Below are 22,075 nucleotides of genomic sequence, written 5' to 3' on the forward strand. Positions count from 1 at the left end.
GACGTTAACATGAAAGTTTGCAAACTCCAAACTTTCATGCTTATGCTTACGTGATTTGCAAACAGAACATAATCGTGGAGCGCTGAAGTATACGACAGAATATGAGGAAATGGCGTCGTTGTTATGTTTCCATGGTTACCAAGTATGTTTGCGGTTATGTTTATGTTCCCATCGTGAATGATGGTATGACTTCTTGATTTTACTGTAACGTTAAGTTAACGCTTACGTTATATTTAATTTTCATTGTGAATGAGCCTTAAGACTTCTTGATTTTATTGTAACGTTAAGTTAATGCTTACGTTATATTTAATTTTCATTGTGAATGAGCCTTAAGACTTCTTGATTTTACTGTAACGTTAAGTTAATGCTTACGTTATATTTAATTTTCATTGTGAATGAGCCTTAAGACTTCTTGATTTTTCTGTAACGTTAAGTTAACGCTTACGTTATATTTAATTTTCATTGTGAATGAGCCTTAAGACTTCTTGATATTACTGTAACGTTAAGTTAACACTTACGTTATGTTTAATTTTCATTGTGAATGAGCCTTAAGACTTCTTGATTTTACTGTAACGTTAAGTTAACACGTTATGTTTAATTTGCATTGTGAATGAGCCTTAAGACTTCTTGATTTTACTGTAACGTTAAGTTAACGCTTACGTTATATTTAATTTTCATTGTGAATGAGCCTTAAGACTTCTTGATTTTACTGTAACGTTAAGTTAACGCTTACGTTATATTTAATTTTCATTGTGAATGAGCCTTAAGGCTTCTTGATTTTACTGTAACGTTAAGTTAACACTTACGTTATGTTTAATTTTCATTGTGAATGAGCCTTAAACTGCTGCTGAAGACGGAAGAATTGGTGATTTTGTTAGCCTTGTTATCTCTCCATGGCATAACAAAGAACAGACTACAAATAATTCAGTGTTCTTTCAAATTTTTTGGATTAGCACCTACCGATGGCAGGTGAAAACATGGAAATCGTCCTCACAAACTATCCACAGGCGCAAAGTCATTGAGTATATTAAGTCTTTCAAAGGTCATTCATGTCATTATGCTATGGAGAAAACTTCTAAAATTTATCTTCCTGAAACCCTCAACATAAAGAGAATGTATGAAATGTATTGTGAGATGTATAATGAACATTCTGCGAGTTATAAAACTTACATAACTATATTCTCCACTGAGTTCAACATATCATTTGGGTATCCAAGATGTGACACGTGCAGTACTTGCGATGAATTTTCAGTCAAGTTAAAGGGATTAAGTATACTGAACTTAATAGCTTGTCCATAGAAAATAATGAAATTGAACAGGAAATAAAGCATTTAGAAGTTCAAAAGAAAGTACATCTTCCAAACGCACAATTATTTTATCAGTGTAAGACTACATCTAAAAACAGGTGCAGGAAATCAGAAGTTGAGAGCTTAGTGATGGACTACCAGAAGAATCTGCCGACACCAAACATCTCATCAAACATTGTATATTAGAAGCGCTAATTATCATTTTATTCATTTAATGTGCACCAATTGTCTGATTCTAAATCAGTTTTCTATACATAGGCCTACACAGAAACAAATGGAAAAAACGGGTGCTAATGCAGTAGTATCATTCTTGGACCACTGTTACGAATTTGAATTATCTTCTAATGTTCGCCACCTAGAACTGTTCTGTGACTCCTGTAGTGGTCAAATTAAGAATTATCCAGTAGTGAGTATCTCCATTACATGGTGCATGAGAAAAAGGGGTTCAGTTCAATTCATGTCACATTCCCTATTCGGGGACATTAATACATGGACTGTGACAATATGGGACTTGTAAACACAAAATGAAGAACTGAAATTCCCGACGATTGGAATAATATAATGAGATGTGCCAGAATCAAGCCCACACCATTTCAAATCCATTAAGTCGATAATTCCATTATTCGAGACTGGACTACATTCTTGGAATAATTTTACCTGAAGAAATGTCCATTTTAATCACGGCCAGTGAGGGAACTGCGAATAGAAGAGAAGCATCCAAGAATGGTGCCTGGTACTCTTCTGTGATTCGACCTCCACTTAAAAAACGGCCAGCGAATGCAATCTAATTGAATGAAGAATTCCTGTATCCAGACAGAGCATATGAAGGTGAGATTATATTTTTACAAAATCAATTTTAAGTAGGCCTAATTATTCATTTATTATATTACTAATACCAGCTTAAATTACCCGGCATTGCCCGGGTTTTAAATTTTGGTCTATTTCTAAATAAACTGTATGTTAGACTTATCGGAGACCTCGGCAAGGGAACTATATAAAACCAAAACGAACCATATTTACTTATGTTTTCTCCTCCCTAGTGACGGATATTAAAGAAAGTGCCACTAATATCCAAAGAAACTGACTAATCGAAATAATTCCATCTCACCTATGAATAGAGTTTTAACAACATTAAAACCTTATGCTACAGGGATATTTAAGATATTTAATATTGTGATTGATGATAATATTTATCGTACCACGACATTATGCATTATTAAGCCTTTCTGCCCACAATAAATTTAATTTCCTTCAAGGCCAAACTACAATTTGTAACGGATGGATTCTATCAAATACATGGATTTCAGGGTGTTTTGCAGTAACGGAGTCTACAGTATACTCATCAGAATTCACTCTCCTGGAGAAGGCAATGTAGAACACTACCACAACAGAAAATCATATTTTCCTATAAACGGCCAAGTCATTAGTGACCATAACTTATTAATAAGAGACGGGTTAACAGTAACAGTAAAATAGGCTCCACATTATTATTGCAATATTATAATATTGTAATATTATCACAAATATTACTATAACTTATAATAATTGCTTAAAATCGAATGGCTATAATAGCAATACGTGGGATAAAAACATCATCTTCTTTCGTTTTTCCAGTTAATATTGCCACCATATTACGTTTTGCATGAGTTTTTGACACAAATTCTTGTTAATGCATAATTCTGATGAGTCAATATTTCGCAATAGTAGGTCTACTATATTCAATATTAAGTAAATTATGTGGTAGCAATCCTTGTAGTTTGAAAGAATTTTTTAATTCAATTGGATAAAACAGTCTGCTCACCATCTACAAAACTGCATCGAGAAATTCATAATACGGTCCTGGACTGCGTAAAGATACTTATTGCATGAATTATCAGCTAGTTTTAGCCTTCATGATGTGTAACAACAATGTAATTTAATTTCGTGTTAAAATTTCCAAGGCCTCGTGAAAGTCTATGTTGAATACAACAGACAATAATAAAGAACAAATGACTGTAGAAGATTTTGCATTTTAATATAATACATGAATATTTGATCTATTTGTTTTTATTTTTTATATATTTAATTAATTTAACTTCCATTTGCACAATTTTAATGTAGCCTATGTTCTTCTCCTGGTTATGAAGGTTAAATGTGCAAACTTTGGAACATATCGGTCAAAGCGTGTAGATTTGTATAGAGAACATACACACCCACATACATACCCACATTCAATTTTTATATAGTAAGATAATATTATATTATTTTAGTGAACTTTACTAATATAATATTATATTATTTTAGTGAACTTGCCGATATCACAAGAGAAGTGGCAGGATTTGCAAGAATTAAAGGTGTTATGTGAAGCAGACGCTGAAAAATTTTTCTCACAACTCACAAAAAGTGGCTGTGCATGAACGGAAACATACTGAAGGAGAACCAATTATTCAGTGTTGTGAAGTGCTAATTTTATATTTAATTTTCTCTATTGATTTCATTGTATATTGGTGGAAAATATAACAATAAATGTCAAAAAATTAAATAGAGGTATGAGTCAGCATTATTTTCAGAATGATAGAGTTTTAAATTTTAAAATTTATTTCCTGAAAATTGTTAAAAGTGGAAATCCTCCCTTTTCCTCCTGGACTCTTCATATCTCATAGATAGGAAACAGAAAGTGAAAATCAATACAGGTATGAAATCTGTCTAGTTATGGGGGACTATTAATAATTAAATTTCTCAAGGATTAATATTAGAACCTCTACTTTTTCTAGTGTTCATAAATGACCTCGCCCCTCTAATAAAATATGTAGATCATCCCATATTATTTGCAGATGACACAAGTATAGTAATTACAGCCAATAACTCCAGCACATTCCAATCTGAAACAGAGGCAATTCTCTTCAAAATATGGGATCAGTAATTTCAAGCGCAATAATTAACAACAGGTCCCTAACAGAAACAACAACCAAATTTCTTGGCTTACAAATCGATAATGTGTTAAACTGGAAAAATTATATTATAGAAAGTATCACCAAACTGAATTCAGTAGCTTTTGCTATTAGATCTATGCAAAAGATAGTAAATATAAATACCTTAAAAACAATATACTTTGCCTACTTCCACTCGGTAATGAGTTTTGGAATAATATTCTGGGGAAATTCTACAGATAGTAACAGTATATTTCCATTACAAAAAAGAATAATTTGAATAATAGTGGGTGCAAAATCTAGGGAATCGTGTAGGACCATTTTCTAAAAACTACAAACAATGCCCATGCCTTGTCAGTATATTTTTTCATTAATAAATTTCCTCGCATATAATCACGAAAACTTTGTAACTAATTCAACACTTTATAATACAGATACGCGTCAAGAAGTGATTTTCAAGCTCCATCATTAAGTCTATCGTGCTATCAAAAAGGAGTGCGTTATATGGCAGTAAAAATTTTAATAGCCTCTCTATGGGTATAAAAAAATCAAACTCAAAACATAAAGTTATTTAGGGTCAAATTAAAGAAGTACCTTATTTCTCACGTCTTCTATTCCGTAGGTGAATTCGTGACATTCAACAACACTTCATGAATATTTCTGTCTTATATTAAATATCGATACCTTTCTGTTGTAAGACTATACTGTAAAAATTTCTGTACATATTGTAAATTTATTCCAACTCAACAATGTAACTTTTATTCAAAGCAACAATAATTATCACTCTCTACAATTTAATTCTACTCCCGTAAACAATGGGATTTCCACTCCACACAGGAACATAGTATTCGTTATTGCACTCCACAGACGGCAATGACAATTTACTTGGATTAATGAGAACAACAATGAACTGTTAATCTTAACTAATGTTCACAAAGCACTATTTACAAATCAGAACTGTCAGTTCTCAGTTCACAGTTCGTTTGCCTTGGCTAGTTCTTCTAGCTCAGTCACTTAAGTTCACAGTATGTCGAACCACAGTCCTTCAGAGACAGTCCACTGAGCTTCGAACTCAGGTCCCCCAACTGCGGTCCACTGCACTCGAACTCAGGACTTCGGACGCTCGCACAGCTGCGGACACACTCAAGTCGAACTCCGGTCTCGAAGCTGGCTTCACTGCTACACAAGACTGGCTGGCTTGCTGTCCACTGACAGTAACAACACTGGCTTACTGACCGACTGACTGACTTTCACTTGCGTCTTCTCTTTTATAACCAAACCATAGTTTCTGGAGAGTTCATGATCTCGAATAATCTCGATATCTCCCGTCTCTGCCGCGGTCGCTCCCTCTCCTCTCTCCGCCACAGCACACGCCCCAGGAAGCAGATGCGCGCGCAACCTGCCGTGACGGCCGACCTTGCACTTCCTTCTGCTGGTCGTGAGATCGAATCTCACGTGGCTGCCACAATATTTTAACTAGACTGTGACAAGAATTTATGGTACTATTAAGATTTTTCTTCACATGTCCCATATTCTAGCTGTGAAGCAATGCATGAATACCATGGAATATAAATAAATAGAACACAACATTTGTTTCAGGTTGAATGATATGTTCAAAAATCTTAATTTTACAAAAATAACACAGTCCAGTTATACAACTTTATTTCGCAAGATGTTCCAGAAAGATATGGTACTTTTTTTATAGCTTCAACTTTCTAAAGTTGTAATTTACAGAATCAATCCGTATAAATTATATAATAGTATATTCTTTTTTTTTAACATTCTTCCCACTTTTTCATGAAATGGCCCTTAGCTTGGTATACAATTGTACAGTACACACAGAAAGTGCAGAGTATATTTACAAGGAATTATAAAAAAAAAAATCACATTAGAAAGTACCAAAGAGCATACACCAGCTTCACATTGTTGACGAATTTCACAGTTATTTGTTACACAGCATAAAACGTTCTTAGCATACTGCGTTTCAGATTTTATGTAGTCTTGAAAATTGTGAGGAGGAGAATATTGAGTTGACCTCCAAGTCCAACAAGCCTTTTACTGTTGTCACAATTGTCTTCTTCTTGGTAACAAAATATTTTTCACGAGTTAAAGGCATTCCTTCTACTGGGACAGAAATGACACAAATTGTGATGACCTAAAAATGTTGGTGTGATGCATTTGAAGCAATGACTACTCACACTTCAACACTATTTTTAGTTCACAATTTTTCTGTTCTGCATACACAGTATTCACCATTGACTTTTCAACAAATAGCTAGTTAATCTATGAATGTGATCACAAATTTAATAGGATTTATGTATTATTCCACAATCCATTAGAGTCGAATATACCCATTACTTCTGAATTGCAATTTGGTTGCGTTATCACAGCTGACGACATCACTCGACATTTCGCGTCTATTGGGCCGATTAAGGACCTGAAGTGTGTATATATAATATACACGGTTGTTCCTGAAATCGCGTTACAAAAAGAATGCTCGCTCGATTCTTCCTGGAAAGGCATTTTTTCATTACATTTCGATCAGACTATCGGAAGGTGGCCCGGCTGGAAAGATTACCATCGAACACAAACTACAATGACTGGGGAGATCGTGCTGACTAAATATAACTATAGTAGTTTTATAATCGTTAACCTCTGCTGAGACTCGTGTAGCTTTACGGCAACACTTCGCTAATAGGATTAGGACTTCAGGTTTCTCTCCTGTCACGATCAAATGTGTTACGTAACACGCATGTGAATTTGAACAGACTGTACAAAACACTCACCACAAACATTGCATTTGAAAGGATTCGTACGTTCATGTATTGCGAGAAGGCTCCAGCATACAAAACATTTACTACATACGTTTTATTTGTATGGGTTCACCCGAGAATGTGTCCGTATATGCATGGTCAGATAACTAGATCTTACAAAACATTTCCCACAAACGTCGCATTTGTATGGCTTTTCGCCAGAATGAGTACGTTTATGCACTGTCAGCAAAGGAGACTGTAGGAAACATTTCCCACAGATATCACATTTATAAGGCTTCTCGCCAGAATGGATACGTGAATGCACAATCAATTCACGCGACCTTGCAAAACATTTCCCACAAACATCACATTGATATGGCTTCTCGCCAGAATGGGTACGCGCATGCTCGGTGAGGATTCCCGAGTGTCCAAAACTTTTCCCGCAAATATCACATTTGTAAGGCTTCGAGCCAGAATGCGTACGCGCATGGATCGAAAGAACGCCAGACCTTACAAAACATTTCCCACAAACATTGCATTTGAACGGCTTCTCGCCAGAATGTGTACGTGCATGCACTGTTAAATCTCGGGACCTTGCAAAACATTTCCCACAAACATCGCATTTAAATGCCTTCTCTCCTGAGTGAGTAGTGACATGGGATTTGAGATTATCCAATCGTAGAAAGTATTTGCCACATGTATCACATTTAAATGTCCTTTCGGCGGTGTGGATTTGCAAATGCTTTCTCTGGCTTTGGAGAGTCTGTAACAACTTGCCACAGATATTGCACTTAAAGGAATCATCTGTGCCACCGTCTGATTGTAACTCCTGGTTCTCCTTTCTTCTATGCCACTGACCGTATAAGTGGGGTTCAGGTATAGATTCTGTGACAGAATACTCTGTGGAGACACAATTTAGAGCTCTGATGCAGTTCACAAAAGGCGTTTCATTCCTGTTACTGTAGAAATTGCTGTAATCAAAAGAACCCATTTGGGAAGTTAAAACTATCACCACAATAAAGACTATCAACATCAAAAGAGGCACTAAAAGTGTCTAAAGCGTGTAAAGCGACTCTAAAAACTATGTCTAAAGCGTGTAAAGAGACTCTAAAAACTATGTCTAAAGCGTGTAAAGAGACACTAAAAACTATGTCTAAAGCGTGTAAAGAGACACTAAAAACTATGTCTAAAGCGTGTAAAGAGACACTAAAAACTATGTCTAAAGCGTGTAAAGAGACTCTAAAAACAATGTCTAAAGCGTGTAAAGAGACACTAAAAACTATGTCTAAAGCGTGTAAAGAGACGCTAAAAACTATGTCTAAAGCGTGTAAAGAGACACTAAAAACTATGTCTAAAGCATGTAAAGAGACTCTAAAAACTATGTCTAAAGCGTGTAAAGAGACACTAAAAACTATGTCTAAAGCGTGTAAAGAGACTAAAAACTATGTCTAAAGCGTGTAAAGAGACGCTAAAAACTATGTCTAAAGCGTGTAAAGAGACTCTAAAAACTATGTCTAAAGCGTGTAAAGAGACACTAAAAACTATGTCTAAAGCGTGTAAAGAGACACTAAAAACTATGTCTAAAGCGTGTAAAGAGACTCTAAAAACTATGTCTGAAGCGTGTAAAGAGACACGAAAAAATATGTCTAAAGCGTGTAAAGAGACACTAAAAACTATGTCTAAAACGTGTAAAGAGACACTAAAAACTATGTCTAAAGCGTGTAAAGAGACTCTAAACACTATGTCTAAAGCATGTAAAGAGACACTAAAAACTATGTCTAAAGCATGTAAAGAGACTCTAAAAACTATGTCTAAAGCGTGTAAAGCGACTCTAAAAACTATGTCTAAAGCGTGTAAAGCGAATCTAAAAACTACATCTATAGATTGTAAAGAAACACTAAAAAGCTATGTATAAAGCATATAAAGAGGCACTAAAAATTTATGTGTGGGGCACTAAAATGCTATGTCTAAAGTGTGTAGAGAGGCTCTAGAAAGCTAGGTCTAAAGTTTGTAAAGAGGCACTGAAGAGCTAGGTATAAAGCGTGTAAAGTGTACAAAGAGGCACTGAAAATCTTGAAAATATGCATGTAAAATTGAACTAAAACTGAAGATTGGAGGAAGAAAGCATCAACATGTTTCCTTACGTTTCATCTAAGATTACCAAGACACATATAAAACAAGGACAACTGAATGAAACTTGCTGTGATGAATAAAGTTCGAATTCAAACAAAAAGTCCTACCAAGACTATGAAAATAGGCCGCCGAGTTAGCTCTGTGGTAGCATGTCTGCCTCCAGACTAGCTGGCCCGGGATCGATTTCCAGTGGGGTCAGAGATTTTCTTGTAAAATTTCTACCTCGGGACTAGGTGAGATGGTGGTGCACAACTTCTAATCACTGGATTGTGCACCAATACGTCTGAGTTAAATCCCAAATCTCTCCACAGTGCATATGAAGGGAAGGCATATGTCACTGTTGATAGTGATTCGTCCGACAGATGGGGACATTAAGCCTGGTGGCTCCCTTGGTGCTATTCGATAGGAGTAGGCTATGTGATGGCAACAGATTTCCCCTTCTCCCTCCATCACCATCTTCACCCACCTCACCCACCTCCCTACACTACGCTTACACGAACTCTTACCATACACTCAACCTAATACTCGACAAAACTCTTCACAGATACATTTGATGCATAACGTGGCCCACCAAAGTGATGTGCAATTTGAAAATGGGTCACCGTCCTGCCATCTATCCGCAGTATGCGGAACCCGAATCACGCAAAGTGAAGTGGCTGGGCACTAGACACACACACACAACGAAAATAAAATGGTAAATATTAAAATTCTATTTTTCATTTTGCTAAAAAGAATTATGTCTCCTTAAGTTTTGCGAAAGAGAATATCACTGATCACTATGAAATAAAACAGTCTATACATTTTAAACCTGGCTTCATTTATACACTGACATATCCTTGATCTCCAGAGAACAAGGTGCCGGTGCAGGTGTTACGTGCTGTCTCTTCTCACTTTATAGATCTCTTGGATATGGAACAACAAGTTTTGATGGAGAAATCATTGCAATAAGTGAAAGTCTCAGGAATCTTCCATGCCACATCAATAAATTTAGAAATGCAGTTATATTGTCAGACTCCAAAGCAGCTATTTTATCAACTGTCTCTAAACACACACCTTCATCTCAAACAGCAGAAATAACTAAAATGCTCTCTCAATTAACATTGCTCAATAAAGGAATTGTATTCCAATGGATACCACCCCATTGCGGAATCCTGGGAAACGAGAATGCGGATGCTTTAGCAAAGAAGGGCAGCACTGCTACTTACAGACCTGTTACTAAATCTACGTATTACTCTGTGAAAAGATTTATCAAATCTACATACTTAGACTTCAACAAACAAAATTTGATAACACAATCCCAAGGGAAAAAATGGAACTCACTGCATCAAAATCCACAGTTAATTCCCGATTTACTACGAAAATCGTCTGTAGCTGCATTTAGATTGGCAACAGGCCATGATTGTTTGGCCAAACACCTGCATAGAATTGGAATATATCAGTCCCCTAACTGCCCATTGTGCAACTCAAACCTAGAAATGGATTCGGAACACCTCAAAATCTGTGCTTTAGTGGCTGGCCATGATAATATCTTTGAAAAGTATTGGAGTGCAAGAGGTCAAATGACTTTATTGTCAAACGCCTGGCATTAGAAAACAACAACATTTTAAACCTCTTTATTCTTATTTTTCGCCCATTACACAACATGGGAGCTTTGATTTTACACGATTTCGAAAAGAATATCTCGTAAATGTCGCCCTCCATTGTCAACACACTGATTCAGTCGAATTCGGAAGTTTTGGTCCTCTCTTTCAAGCATGTCGACCGTTATATTGGCAATTTCGACTCGGATGTTGTTTTGGAGGTCTTCCAGGATGTGAGGATGATCGTTATAAACTTGGGATTTGAGATAACGCCACAGGGGGGCTAAGTCAGGTGAGCGCGCAGGCCAGTTTACGTCCCCTAGAGAGATCAGCCAGCTGGTCTCAAAACATCCACTGAACCTGGCCGTGGCCCCATGCATTATCTAGATCCATTTCTTCGACAGTGGGTAAGAAGAACAACTGGATCATTGTCATATAATGGTCTGAATTGACGGTCACAGCACGACCGTTTTCTTGAAAAATGTAAGGGCCAATGATGCCTACTCTTGACATTGCACACCATACTGTGACACGATTCGAATGAAGTTCCTTGGGATTGTTTCACTCCAGTATCGAATGTTCTGTTTGTTAACACAGCCACTGTGGTGAAAATGTACCTCGTCACAGAAGAATACAAGTTTAGTATAGTCCAGGTCAGCTTAAGGATGAAACCTACCCATTTTTCTCCCATTACTACATATGCTAGTGGATTGTGGTGATTTTCTAGTTTGCAGGTTGAATTTTCTTTTGCCAACTTCGTTTCGAATTTCGATGGTGACAAATACTACAAATGGTAGTGAATTTGTAACTGTTATGTTGGCAGCTAAGACAAACATTGTCGGTACTGGAGTTCCATGGAATTAAAATTATACTAGATTTCTGAGCCGGTTACTTTAAGCTAGTGAAATTTGAATGTAGTAGTAATTAATCAATATTAATATTAATACATAATAGTTATTTGATTGACGTAGTTACAATTCAAGACAGTAGTCAGATAGGCCTAAGTGTAAATTAATATAACATACTTGGGTGTGATAATGCAGGTGGGTGATCGATAGACATACCATTTCGCATTTCAATGAATTTCTTTCGTGTTTAGAATTTTATTACAATAATGTCAAAAAGAGGAAAAAACATGGCAGTGACTCCACCAAGAAAGCGTAAAGCGTGCTGCAAGAGTGGGGATAACTTCCCTTACTGGCATTCTGTTCTCTCAGATTTAACCGAAAGAAAATGAAGAAAGAATTATGCTCATGGAGACAGCAATTATAACTAAAATAGCAAAATTATTAGGAGTAAGTACTCTTAAGCATACATTTCATGGTGATATTCGATTTTCGGAGTTAGTACTAATAATTTCATGTGGTCAAACAAAAGTACATTTTTAGGTTAGGTCTCGTGAATCAATTATCTAATCAAACTAATTTCATATTGCCAGACAAAATACCTAACATGTTGATCCCTTTCTCGTATAGTTTGCCTACGAAAATATGTTGCAAATTACTTAGAATAACCTTCTAACATAAAGGTAACTTAAAGTACGGTAAGTAAATAAGATATTCAGTACGTAGGATAGTGATTTTACTTCATATTGTGATAACTGGTAACAGTTGGCAACACGACAAAACGGCGATATTTGCTGTTTAGGAGCTGTTCTTACGTGTCCCTCACTATACCGGTACGTTGTTGGGTAAGGTGACAATCAGCTGCTCACATGATGTTTGTCGAGTTACATAATCACGTTCCGTTAGTTGTTGGACCGCAGTTCATCGTGAAGAATCCGACAAAGAGAACGTCCCGACATGCCAAGGGTTACATGCAGAGACACACGAACTCGTTCGACATTTCCAGGTGTGGTGGCGGTCCTCTCTTTCTTTTGGACACACTCCTCGATTCCCTGAAGAGATCCAGCCACAATAACATCGATTTACGATCAGAAACACGGCCTGTCGGAGGAATATCGAAGCGACAACGAAAGCCACGTTGCACCATGATGACCAAGTGGCCATTAGAGAAATACGCCTCTATGGCAAAAGCGTGCTGCTCCCGTGACTGACACAGGCTGGACACAAACCTCCCTTCCATTCACTCCTTCCCCACCCCTCTATGACCATCACTAACTTCACCACAGCCTGTTCCCATGCCCCATCCTGTACTTCACTTTACTAATTTGACCCACACATGACTGTCACAACAGAAAACAAAGGTGGTGGTTGAAAGACAATGCTATATCTGGACATGGATGGCCAGAAACAGACTTGGCTTGGATCCCATAAAATGTTTGGAACTATAGTCGCGACCCTGTTATTCCCGGCGTCACTCCTCCTCTTTGCTTACGTCTTAGGAAGTGAAGGCTCTATAAAGTCTAGGTAGGTAGTATCGTTCGCCATTTTTGAACTTTCGTTGCTGAGCTACGAGACGAGGGATCTATTTGCCGCACCGTTAAACATTATCATGTCGTAGCTCCTGTGATAATAAATCAAACGCAGTGTAATTGAGCAAATAAATGAGCAGCAAATAACGTCCTCGTGTGTTTTCTGCGAACTCAACGAAAGAGCCAAAATGGCGGGCGATTATATTACGTATTTATCGAGCCTTAGGAAATGCATCAGCGAATCACAAGACGCACACGTTTAAATGTAGCCGAGCGGAAACGTGATTGGCTGCCGGAAATGAGAGCGACGGGACTATAGCTACATGAAAGACAAGGTTCGTCAGGCATTATCATCAAATATCAAAGAGCTGCAAGAGGTACTCAAGAAGTTTTGGGTGCAAATGGCCTAGATTCTTAGTGCTTCTTTACACGCTTTAGACATAGCTTTCAGTGTCGTATTTGGAATAAGCTGACAGATTCAATGCACAGAAATCTGTAGAAGTTCGTTAAGATGAAATTAAGCACAACAAAATATTAGACATGGGACTACTACGGCAATAAAATACATTTAAGTTAGTATTTTATAATTTCACTGCCTTCCTCTTTTAATGTGAAAATTTCTGTTGCGGGCATGTTCACACTATTGATTACATACTGAATAACGTCAACATAATTGTATCGACATGATAGTTTTCAAAGAGAACAGCAGAGGACTTATTTTGGACCCATCAGTATGATTCCTAACATCACAGAGGTCAACCAGAAGACCTCACCCCCACCGGGGTCCTATTCTGAGATTGTGTAATTGAGTCATGTTTTGACTTATTTATATATTAAAGATAAGCAATTGACGAAACCATATACAAATTATTTTATTTAATCAACCAGAAGAAGTGAACCAAGAAAAGTAAAACATGTATGAGTCTACAATTCCCTTTTATACATACGAATACCACCGGAATGGAATCTTTCCCATGAGAAACTTATAAGTAATTATTTAAAACCAATCTCCTTTAAATATTTAATTTTGGTCTTCTTTTCTATTCACTTATTGAAACCGTTGTTACCTTGTCTCTAATGGCAGCTTGTAGATAAAAATGATAAAGAAGCAAAAGCAGCAAACAATGAAATGTTCATATTATAATAAACCAAACAGCAGTAGCTAGATGGAACATATTTGATCTTTATTTAATTTAACTTTTCGAAACAAAGATATAGCTTTGTTAATGTACATAACGCATTCCTAAATTTTAATTCTTACTGTATCTGCAGACCTCTGCGGCGCACAAAGTTTGAAATACTTCCGAAACACTCAGAATCGTAAATTCATAAGAAAATATGCGTCAAAAAACAAAGAGAGACTGAAGAAATAACGAAAGATGGTAAGGCAAATGGAAAGACGTAACGAATACTGAAAAAGTTCAGTAATTTGGAATTTGGCTTCATCTATAAAATGTTTCTATTATGTAGCCTACATCTATATTATGTAATTAGTATTTCAAAAACCTAAGTAAAATAGCTACATCGAGAGTGAAATTGTTAATAATAATAATAATAATAATCATCATCATCATCCTTGCATGTATTGGGCCCAGTGGCCTGTTACAGTCTCTTGCCAAGGCTTGAAAGGTCTGCCCAAGGATCTCTTGCCCACAGGATGGTAATTTAAAATATGGCGTGGAATTCTAGATCGAGGCTTCTGATGACATGTGATCTCCAGTTTTGTCTGTATTTCTGTAGGTATTCTGTAAACGGTTCAATCTGCAGTTCTTTCTAATATGATCCATTCTCGTGTATCCCGTTGTATGACGCATAAATCTCATTTCTGCCGCCATTAATCTTCGTGAATCAATATTACGAATCGCTAAACGAACACCTCAAGCTCAATACACCACTAATGGAAAATACAAACTCAGATAGACTGAACAAATATTTCTGTGAATCTATTCTTAAAATTGCAAAAAAGCACATTCCACGAGGCAAACCAAAAAATACACCCCATTCTGGACAGAAAACTTAATTTATTGAAACAAGATAGAGATAAAGCAAGAACCAAAGCAGAACATAGCAAAACACCAGAAGATGCTCGAGATTGGAGGAAGAAGACTGCCATTCTTAAAAAAGCAAACATAACAGCAAAAAAGAACAGTTTTAATAAATTGAAAATATTAATTACAGAACTGAAAGTGCTAAAATTTCTCAAGAATATTTCCAATACTCAGGAAAATATTAGCCAACCTCTTATTCATAATAACAAAACACTAACAGATAGTAGAGATATAGCAAACGCATTTAATAAACACTACTCAAACTCTCACAGATTACATCCCAATATCAAAAAAACTGACAAATTTATCAAAACACAATTACATAAAAATAATAAAAACAATATTACTAGTAATATTACAAAACCTGAAATATTTCATCAAAATTTTACCTCCAAAGAATTAACTATAGCAATACAAAATTTAAAAACCAAGAAATCACCTGGCCCCGACAACATTCATTCCGAACTTTTGAAACATCTGGAGGAAAAAGCCAAGTCTGTACTTTTATCCATTTTCAATAATTGAAAATGGAATTGAGGTGTTCCATGACAAATTATTTATCATGGAACACCTCAATTCCTGCAGCTTGGAAAAAAGCAATCATTGTACCAATTCAGAAAAATGGGAAACCTGCTCATAGTTATCGGCCACTAGCACTATTAAGCATGATAGCAAAAATCATGGAGTCCATGATCTCCAACAGATTAACTTGGTATTTAGAATCTCAAAATATTTTATCACCAAGACAAGCCGGCTTTCGACAACTACACTCTACCAATGAACAAGTCATACGCCTCGGCCAAGAAATAAAAGACAGTTTTAACAAGAAAAAAAGATACCTTGGCAATATTTATTGACTTTCAGTTAGCATATGATTCTGTTTGGAGAAATAAATTATTACTCAAACTCCAGAAATTAGGTATCTCCAGCAATATGTTCAGATAGATATCAGAATTCCTTAGTCTAAGATTCATTGCCACTAAATTCAATAACTCACTTTCTAGTTACAGACAAACATATCGAGGTCTACCTCAGGGCACTGTTCTCAGCACAACTTTATTCAATATTTATATAAATGACTTACCCTCCCTATTAGAGGAATCAAACATGAAAACAGCACTATTTGCAGATGATATAGTTTTGTGGACTTCCGGATCTTACAGACATAGAGAAAAATTCAAAATTCTGCTCTTAAAGCTCTAAATCAACTATATGAATGGAATACATCAAATATCATGACCCTCAATTTAAGCAAAAGTAACTACCCAATATTTTCACTTGGTAAAAAAGAAAGAGAATTAAATATCCAATACAATGGCCAACATCTTCCTAGAACTTATGATCCAAATATCTTGGAGATATTTTCGATAGTAAGTTAACATGGAGCAACCATTTGAAATACATTTCTGAAAAAGCTCGTAAAAGATTCTCCCTTCTAAAAAGACTAGCAGGAAAGAAATGGGGATGCTCTAAGAATACTTTGAACACTACATACAAAATGTTTATACAGCCAGTGCTGACGAACTGCGGAGAAATTTTAATTACTTCACCTTTCATAAACGAAATAGAATATGTTCAAAACCAAGCTCTCAGGCTTGTTACTGGTGGAATCAAAACAACTCCAATAGATTCTATGAGATTCCTCACTAATATTAACAGCATCAAAATGACAATAGAAGAAAAAGCACTGATTCAATATGAAAAACTTATCAGATTACCAGGAAACAATTGGCATTCTTACAGTCTTCTCTGTAGATTGAAAACTCAAAAAAGTTTCATATCCATGGTTTAAGAATTAAAACAGAAAATCAATATCCCGAATTTAAAAGAAAACTTACAAATGAAACCAAACCACCCTTTAACTCTATTAAATATAGAGTATAATCTAAATTTAACAGAAGAAATACTGAAATCAGCAGTAAACACTGAAATAATGAAACAATTGTCTTTAGAACAATTCATATTAGGTACCCTCCACAAAACTGGCTTCATTTATACACCGACGGATCCTTGATCTCCAGAGATCAAGGTGCTGGTGCAGGTGTTACGTGCTGTTTCTTCTCACTTTATAAATCTTTTGGATATGGAACAACATGTTTTGATGGAGAAATCATTGCAATAAGTGAAAGTCTCAGGAATCTTCTATGCCACATCAATAAATTTAAGAATGCAGTTATATTGTCAGACTCCAAACCACCTATTCTATCAACCGTCTCTAAACACACACCTTCATTTCAAACAGCGGAAATTACTAAAATGCTCTCTCAATTAATATCACTCAATAAAAGAATTGTATTCCAATGGATACCATCCCACTGTGGAATCCTGGGAAACGAGAATGCGGATGCTTTAGCAAAGAAGGGCAGCACTGCTACTTACAGACCTGTTACTAAATCTACGTATTACTCTGTGAAGAGATTTATTAAATCTACATACTTAGACTTCAATAAACAAAATTTGATAACACAGTCCCAAGGGAAAAAATGGAACTCTCTGGATCACAATCCAGAGTTAATTCCCGACTTACCACGAAAATAGTCTGCAGCTGCATTTAGATTGGCAACAGGCCATGATTGTTTGGCCAAACACCTGCATAGAATTGGAATATGTCAGTCCCCTAATTGCCCATTGTGCAACACAAACCAAGAAATGGATTCGGAACACCTCAAACTCTGTGCTTCAGTGGCTGACCATGATAATATCTTTGAAAAATATTGGAGTGCAAGAGGTCAAATGACTTTATTGTCAAATGCCTGGCATTAGAAAACAACAACATATTATGAATCGTCCAAGCTTCACTAACAAAACAGAGTACAGGTCAGGCCAATGTTTTATAAATTCTGTTGCGCATGTGTTTTTGTACTAAGGTTGGTTTGAATATCTGATTAAGTATCCCCATTGCTCTGTTGAATTTAATAATTTTCTCATTCAAATCTTTTTCTTCTTCATATGAAATTTGGTAACCGAGATAACTACGGACTGGTTCCTTTCCTAAAAAAGCCATCACTTTAGATTTATCAGTTGAAATTTCCATATTGAAACTTTCTCCCATTTGATTAAATTTGTAAACCAAACGTTGTAAATTATCTTCTGAAGTTGCCATAAACACAATATCATCAGCAAATAATAAGGTACAGTATCTATTTGGGACAAACGACTTTTGGGTATACTTCCATGTGGTTTCAATTTCCATTCCTGAATAATGTGATTCACGTATTATAAATAATAGAGGAGATAAACTACAACCCTGTCTCACTCCTTGATTTATTCGTTTCCATTCTGAATATTTGTTTTCAATCCTAACCTGTATATGATTATTATTATAAATATTGTAAATAGCTGTTAATTGATTTGGAATACCATCATGTGCTAAAATATTCAATAATTTGTTTCTATCTACTCTGTCGAAGGCTTTCTTCTTATCAGTAAATGCCAGATGGGTTTCAATATTAAATTCTCTATGTTTTTCGATCAAAAGCTTCAGTGTAAATATCCATCTGCGCATGGTCTGCCTTTTCGGAATCCATTTTGTGCTTCATCCAGTGTAGTGTTATAAAATTGGTTTAATTTAGTTTTTAGTAATTTGGTATAAATTTTGTAGCCAGAATTGAGAAGGCTTATTCCTCTAAAGTTATCACAGTTGCTTATAACATCATTTTTGTGTACCGGAATTACTATTGCTCTTTGCCAACTTTCAGGTGGAGGATTCTCATCATTAAATATTCTGTTTAAAAAAGTAAGAATGTTTTATTAAAAGCATCTCCTGCATACTTGAATAATTCCAAATTGATACCACCTTCCCCAGATGCCTTATTATTTTTACATTGTGATAGCACTATTTGTAATTCATTTAAAGTAAAATTTACCATGTCATCATTATAAGAATGTCCCGTGCCATGGCATCGCAGTCTAAGGCATCTTGCCCAGGACTCGCGTTACGGAATGCGCGCTGGTTCGAGTCCTCATGGGGGAAGAAATTTTCTCATGAAATTTCGGCCAGTGTATGGGACCGGTGCCCACCCAGCTTCGTGATGCACTTGGGAAGCTACAATAGGTAGTGAAATACGGTTGCGAATGCCAGCTATAACGGCTGGGGGGATCACCGTGCTAACCACACGGTACCTCCATTCTGGTTGGATGATCGTCCACCTCTGTTTCGACATGTGGGCGTGAGGCCAGCAGCCGGCTGTTCGGTCTAGGCCCTTCACGGGCTGTAGCGCCACGGATTATTATTACATTATAAGAATTTGGAGGGCATAAAATTGCATTCTTTTGCTGCCATAAATCTTGAAAATAATGATCCCATTCCTCCGAATTAATTAATTTTAACTCTTTCTTGTACCTCTCCATTCAAATGTTTCAAAATTTTAAATGCTTTTAGGTTTGGTCTAGTAATATCTGTTTCCAACCGAACAACAAAGTCATTCCAATATTTTCTATGATTTTACCTAACTTCCCTCTTTGCTAATGCTCTTTTATTCTTATATTCCATTTCATCAACAAGTGTACCAGTTGATAGGAATTTTTTAAATGTTCCTCTCTTATCAGTAATAATTTTGGCTACATTATCGTCCCATTTCCTTAAACCATGTTATCTCTTCAGTTCCTAGACTTTCCTTTGCAGCTGTAGTTATAATATACTCCATTCTTCCTCAATATTACTTCCTATTTCTATATTTAGTAAATTAACCATTCTCTTCTCATAGAGCCACCGAATACTTGGGTCATTAAGTAGTGAAACCTTAAAACAACATGTAGGTTGTTTAATAATTTGTTTATTATTATACCACCTTGGAGGAAATCGTGCTGGTGCAACTAACAAATAATGATCAGATTCAATTTTGAAGCTGCGAAAAACCTTTGTGTCCAATATAATATCAGCAATTTTTTTGTTTCGCTATTACATAATTAATTACTGACTTTTGACTTCTGGCCTCCCATGTAAATTTGTGACTGTGGATGTTTAAATTAAGTATTCATAATTTTCAATTGATTATACACTACAAAATCAATTAATCTCTCTCCATTCTATTCTTTATATGTTCGCCATTTGTTCCTATATATGGCCCTATTTTAATGTTACATATGCGTGCATTTAGATCCCCCATCAACAAGAGGAAATTTGATTTAGGGACTTTGTCCATTATTTCTCATAAAATTTTGTATTTTCTTCTTCATCGCCCTTAATTGGGGCTTATAAGCCAATTACTGTTAAATATCCCCTGAATGTTTTATATCTTAATTGAATGATTCTCTCACTCCAATAAGTATAGCTACATTTACCATTTAGGAATAACGTTTAGCAGTGGGGAGAGCACGTTACTGACACAGCAGGAAAGGTATGGAGGGCGTTACACTTTGTGATGAGGGTACTAAGGAAAGGCTCTGATAAATCCAAAGAGATTGCATATAAATCACTAGTTCGTCCAGTAATGGAATTTAGTGCTGCATGTTGGGATCCTTACAGATTAGAACATATTAAGACACTGGAAAAGATTCAAAACGGGCTCTCAAGTGTTGTTGTAATAATTCACCATTAAAATAGGACACACTCACAGCCGGGAGAACGCGAATTCGATTATCCGCAATGTTCAAAACATACAGAAGTGAGCCTGCCTGGAGAGAAATAAAAAATAGGTTGCAGCCGCCAAATTACTCTTCAAGCAACAACCACTCATATAAATTGAGGGAAAGAAGACAGAGGACAGACACTGGAAAGTTTTCTTTTCTCAATCGTACTATCAGGCACTGGAATGCTTTACCTGCAGACTTACTAAAGGCTTTACCAATAACCAAAAACGTATTTAAAAATAGGCTTAAGGACTTTACTAACACACGGTAGTATATTATACACACTACTTAAAGGGTGTAATTGATATCTTGTTATTTGAAGTGTTCTATCAGTGAGGAAGTGTGTTGTGTCAGAGAAGTGTGTAGCGTCAGTGAAGTCTATTGTGTAAGTGAAATGTGTTGGTGTCAGTGAAGTGTCTGTGCAAAGTATTTGAACAGTGAAATGGTTAGAAGTGTTAGTGAAATCAGGTAGAATCAGTGCAGTGAGTGAGTTGACAGCGAAATAAGTGTAGTGCCGAAAGGTACTTGTGCAGGTATGAACCTGTCACACTCGTGGGTCTTAGTTCGAACTTAGGGTTAAGATACAAATTAGATTTACTTTAAATGTTATTTTAAGTGACCATGCTTCATTTAATTTAGGATGTTCGTTGTTATTATTTTATTATTATTATTATTATTATTATTATTATTATTATTAATTATTGTTTTTTATTAGTTGTGTTTATTATTAATTGTCATTATTGAGTGTAATTAGTTATCACTGCCACCGGGTATATACCCATTTGCAGTGTGAATAAATACATACAAATGTATGGAAGATTTGAGGGATTTATGGACAATAATCATTACACCTGCTTGTGCTCTCACATTCTTGCGCACTCCGCTGTAAATTTCGATATAATTATTGGTTTCCTTCGTGCCTCTTAATTTCCTCTTGGTTTCTGATATTACAGCTATGTGAACTTTCTTCTTGTTTAAATTATCATCTAATTGATCACCTTTATGGCAAATACTACGTACATCCCAAGTAGCAAAATTCATTATATTCTTTCGTTTCCAACGCTTGTCCTTTAACAATCGTGGGTCGTTACCATTGTAAGCAGTCGTGTTCTGTGTTTGTAGACTTTTTAGTAAGAAGATGTCCTTCCAACAGGTTACTAGCCTGGAGGAAGTAAGTCCAGTGGTGGGGTTGCCACCTATAGCCTCTGGACAGGCACGGGAGTACAGCATTTCCTCTGTACTAGATGTAATGGTTATACCGCCATGACTCGGTCCCCAGAGTCCCTGTTAGTTAATGAGCAGGTTGCACTACGAGCAGGTGGGGTTGGGATTTGGGTAGAGGAGGTTAATAATAATGTGATATTTAATATTACGAAATTCGGAAATTAAATGTTACGAAG

At 36.0% G+C, this 22,075-nt stretch overlaps 1 protein-coding gene and 1 long non-coding RNA gene across 2 annotated transcripts in view; one reads left to right on the forward strand and one right to left on the reverse strand.

Annotated features, from left to right (window-relative positions):
* The first annotated feature begins 632 nt into the window (after nucleotides 1-632).
* LOC138692588 (uncharacterized) lies at nucleotides 633-3,828 on the forward strand. Its single transcript, XR_011330085.1, has 2 exons — nucleotides 633-2,135; nucleotides 3,591-3,828. It is a non-coding gene; the product is annotated as an uncharacterized lncRNA (long non-coding RNA).
* Nucleotides 3,829-4,934: 1,106 nt separating this feature from the next.
* Nucleotides 4,935-22,075, reverse strand: part of LOC138692566 (zinc finger protein OZF-like) — a 47,667-nt gene continuing 30,526 nt past the window's right edge. Inside the window, exon 5 of the mRNA XM_069815545.1 lies at nucleotides 4,935-7,940. Coding sequence (XP_069671646.1) covers nucleotides 7,085-7,940 — 856 coding nt within the window. The 3' untranslated portion in view covers nucleotides 4,935-7,084. The remainder of the gene's footprint in view (nucleotides 7,941-22,075) is intronic.

The sequence above is a fragment of the Periplaneta americana genome, chromosome 17 (assembly GCF_040183065.1).
Source record: "Periplaneta americana isolate PAMFEO1 chromosome 17, P.americana_PAMFEO1_priV1, whole genome shotgun sequence".
Lineage (NCBI taxonomy): Eukaryota > Metazoa > Arthropoda > Insecta > Blattodea > Blattidae > Periplaneta > Periplaneta americana.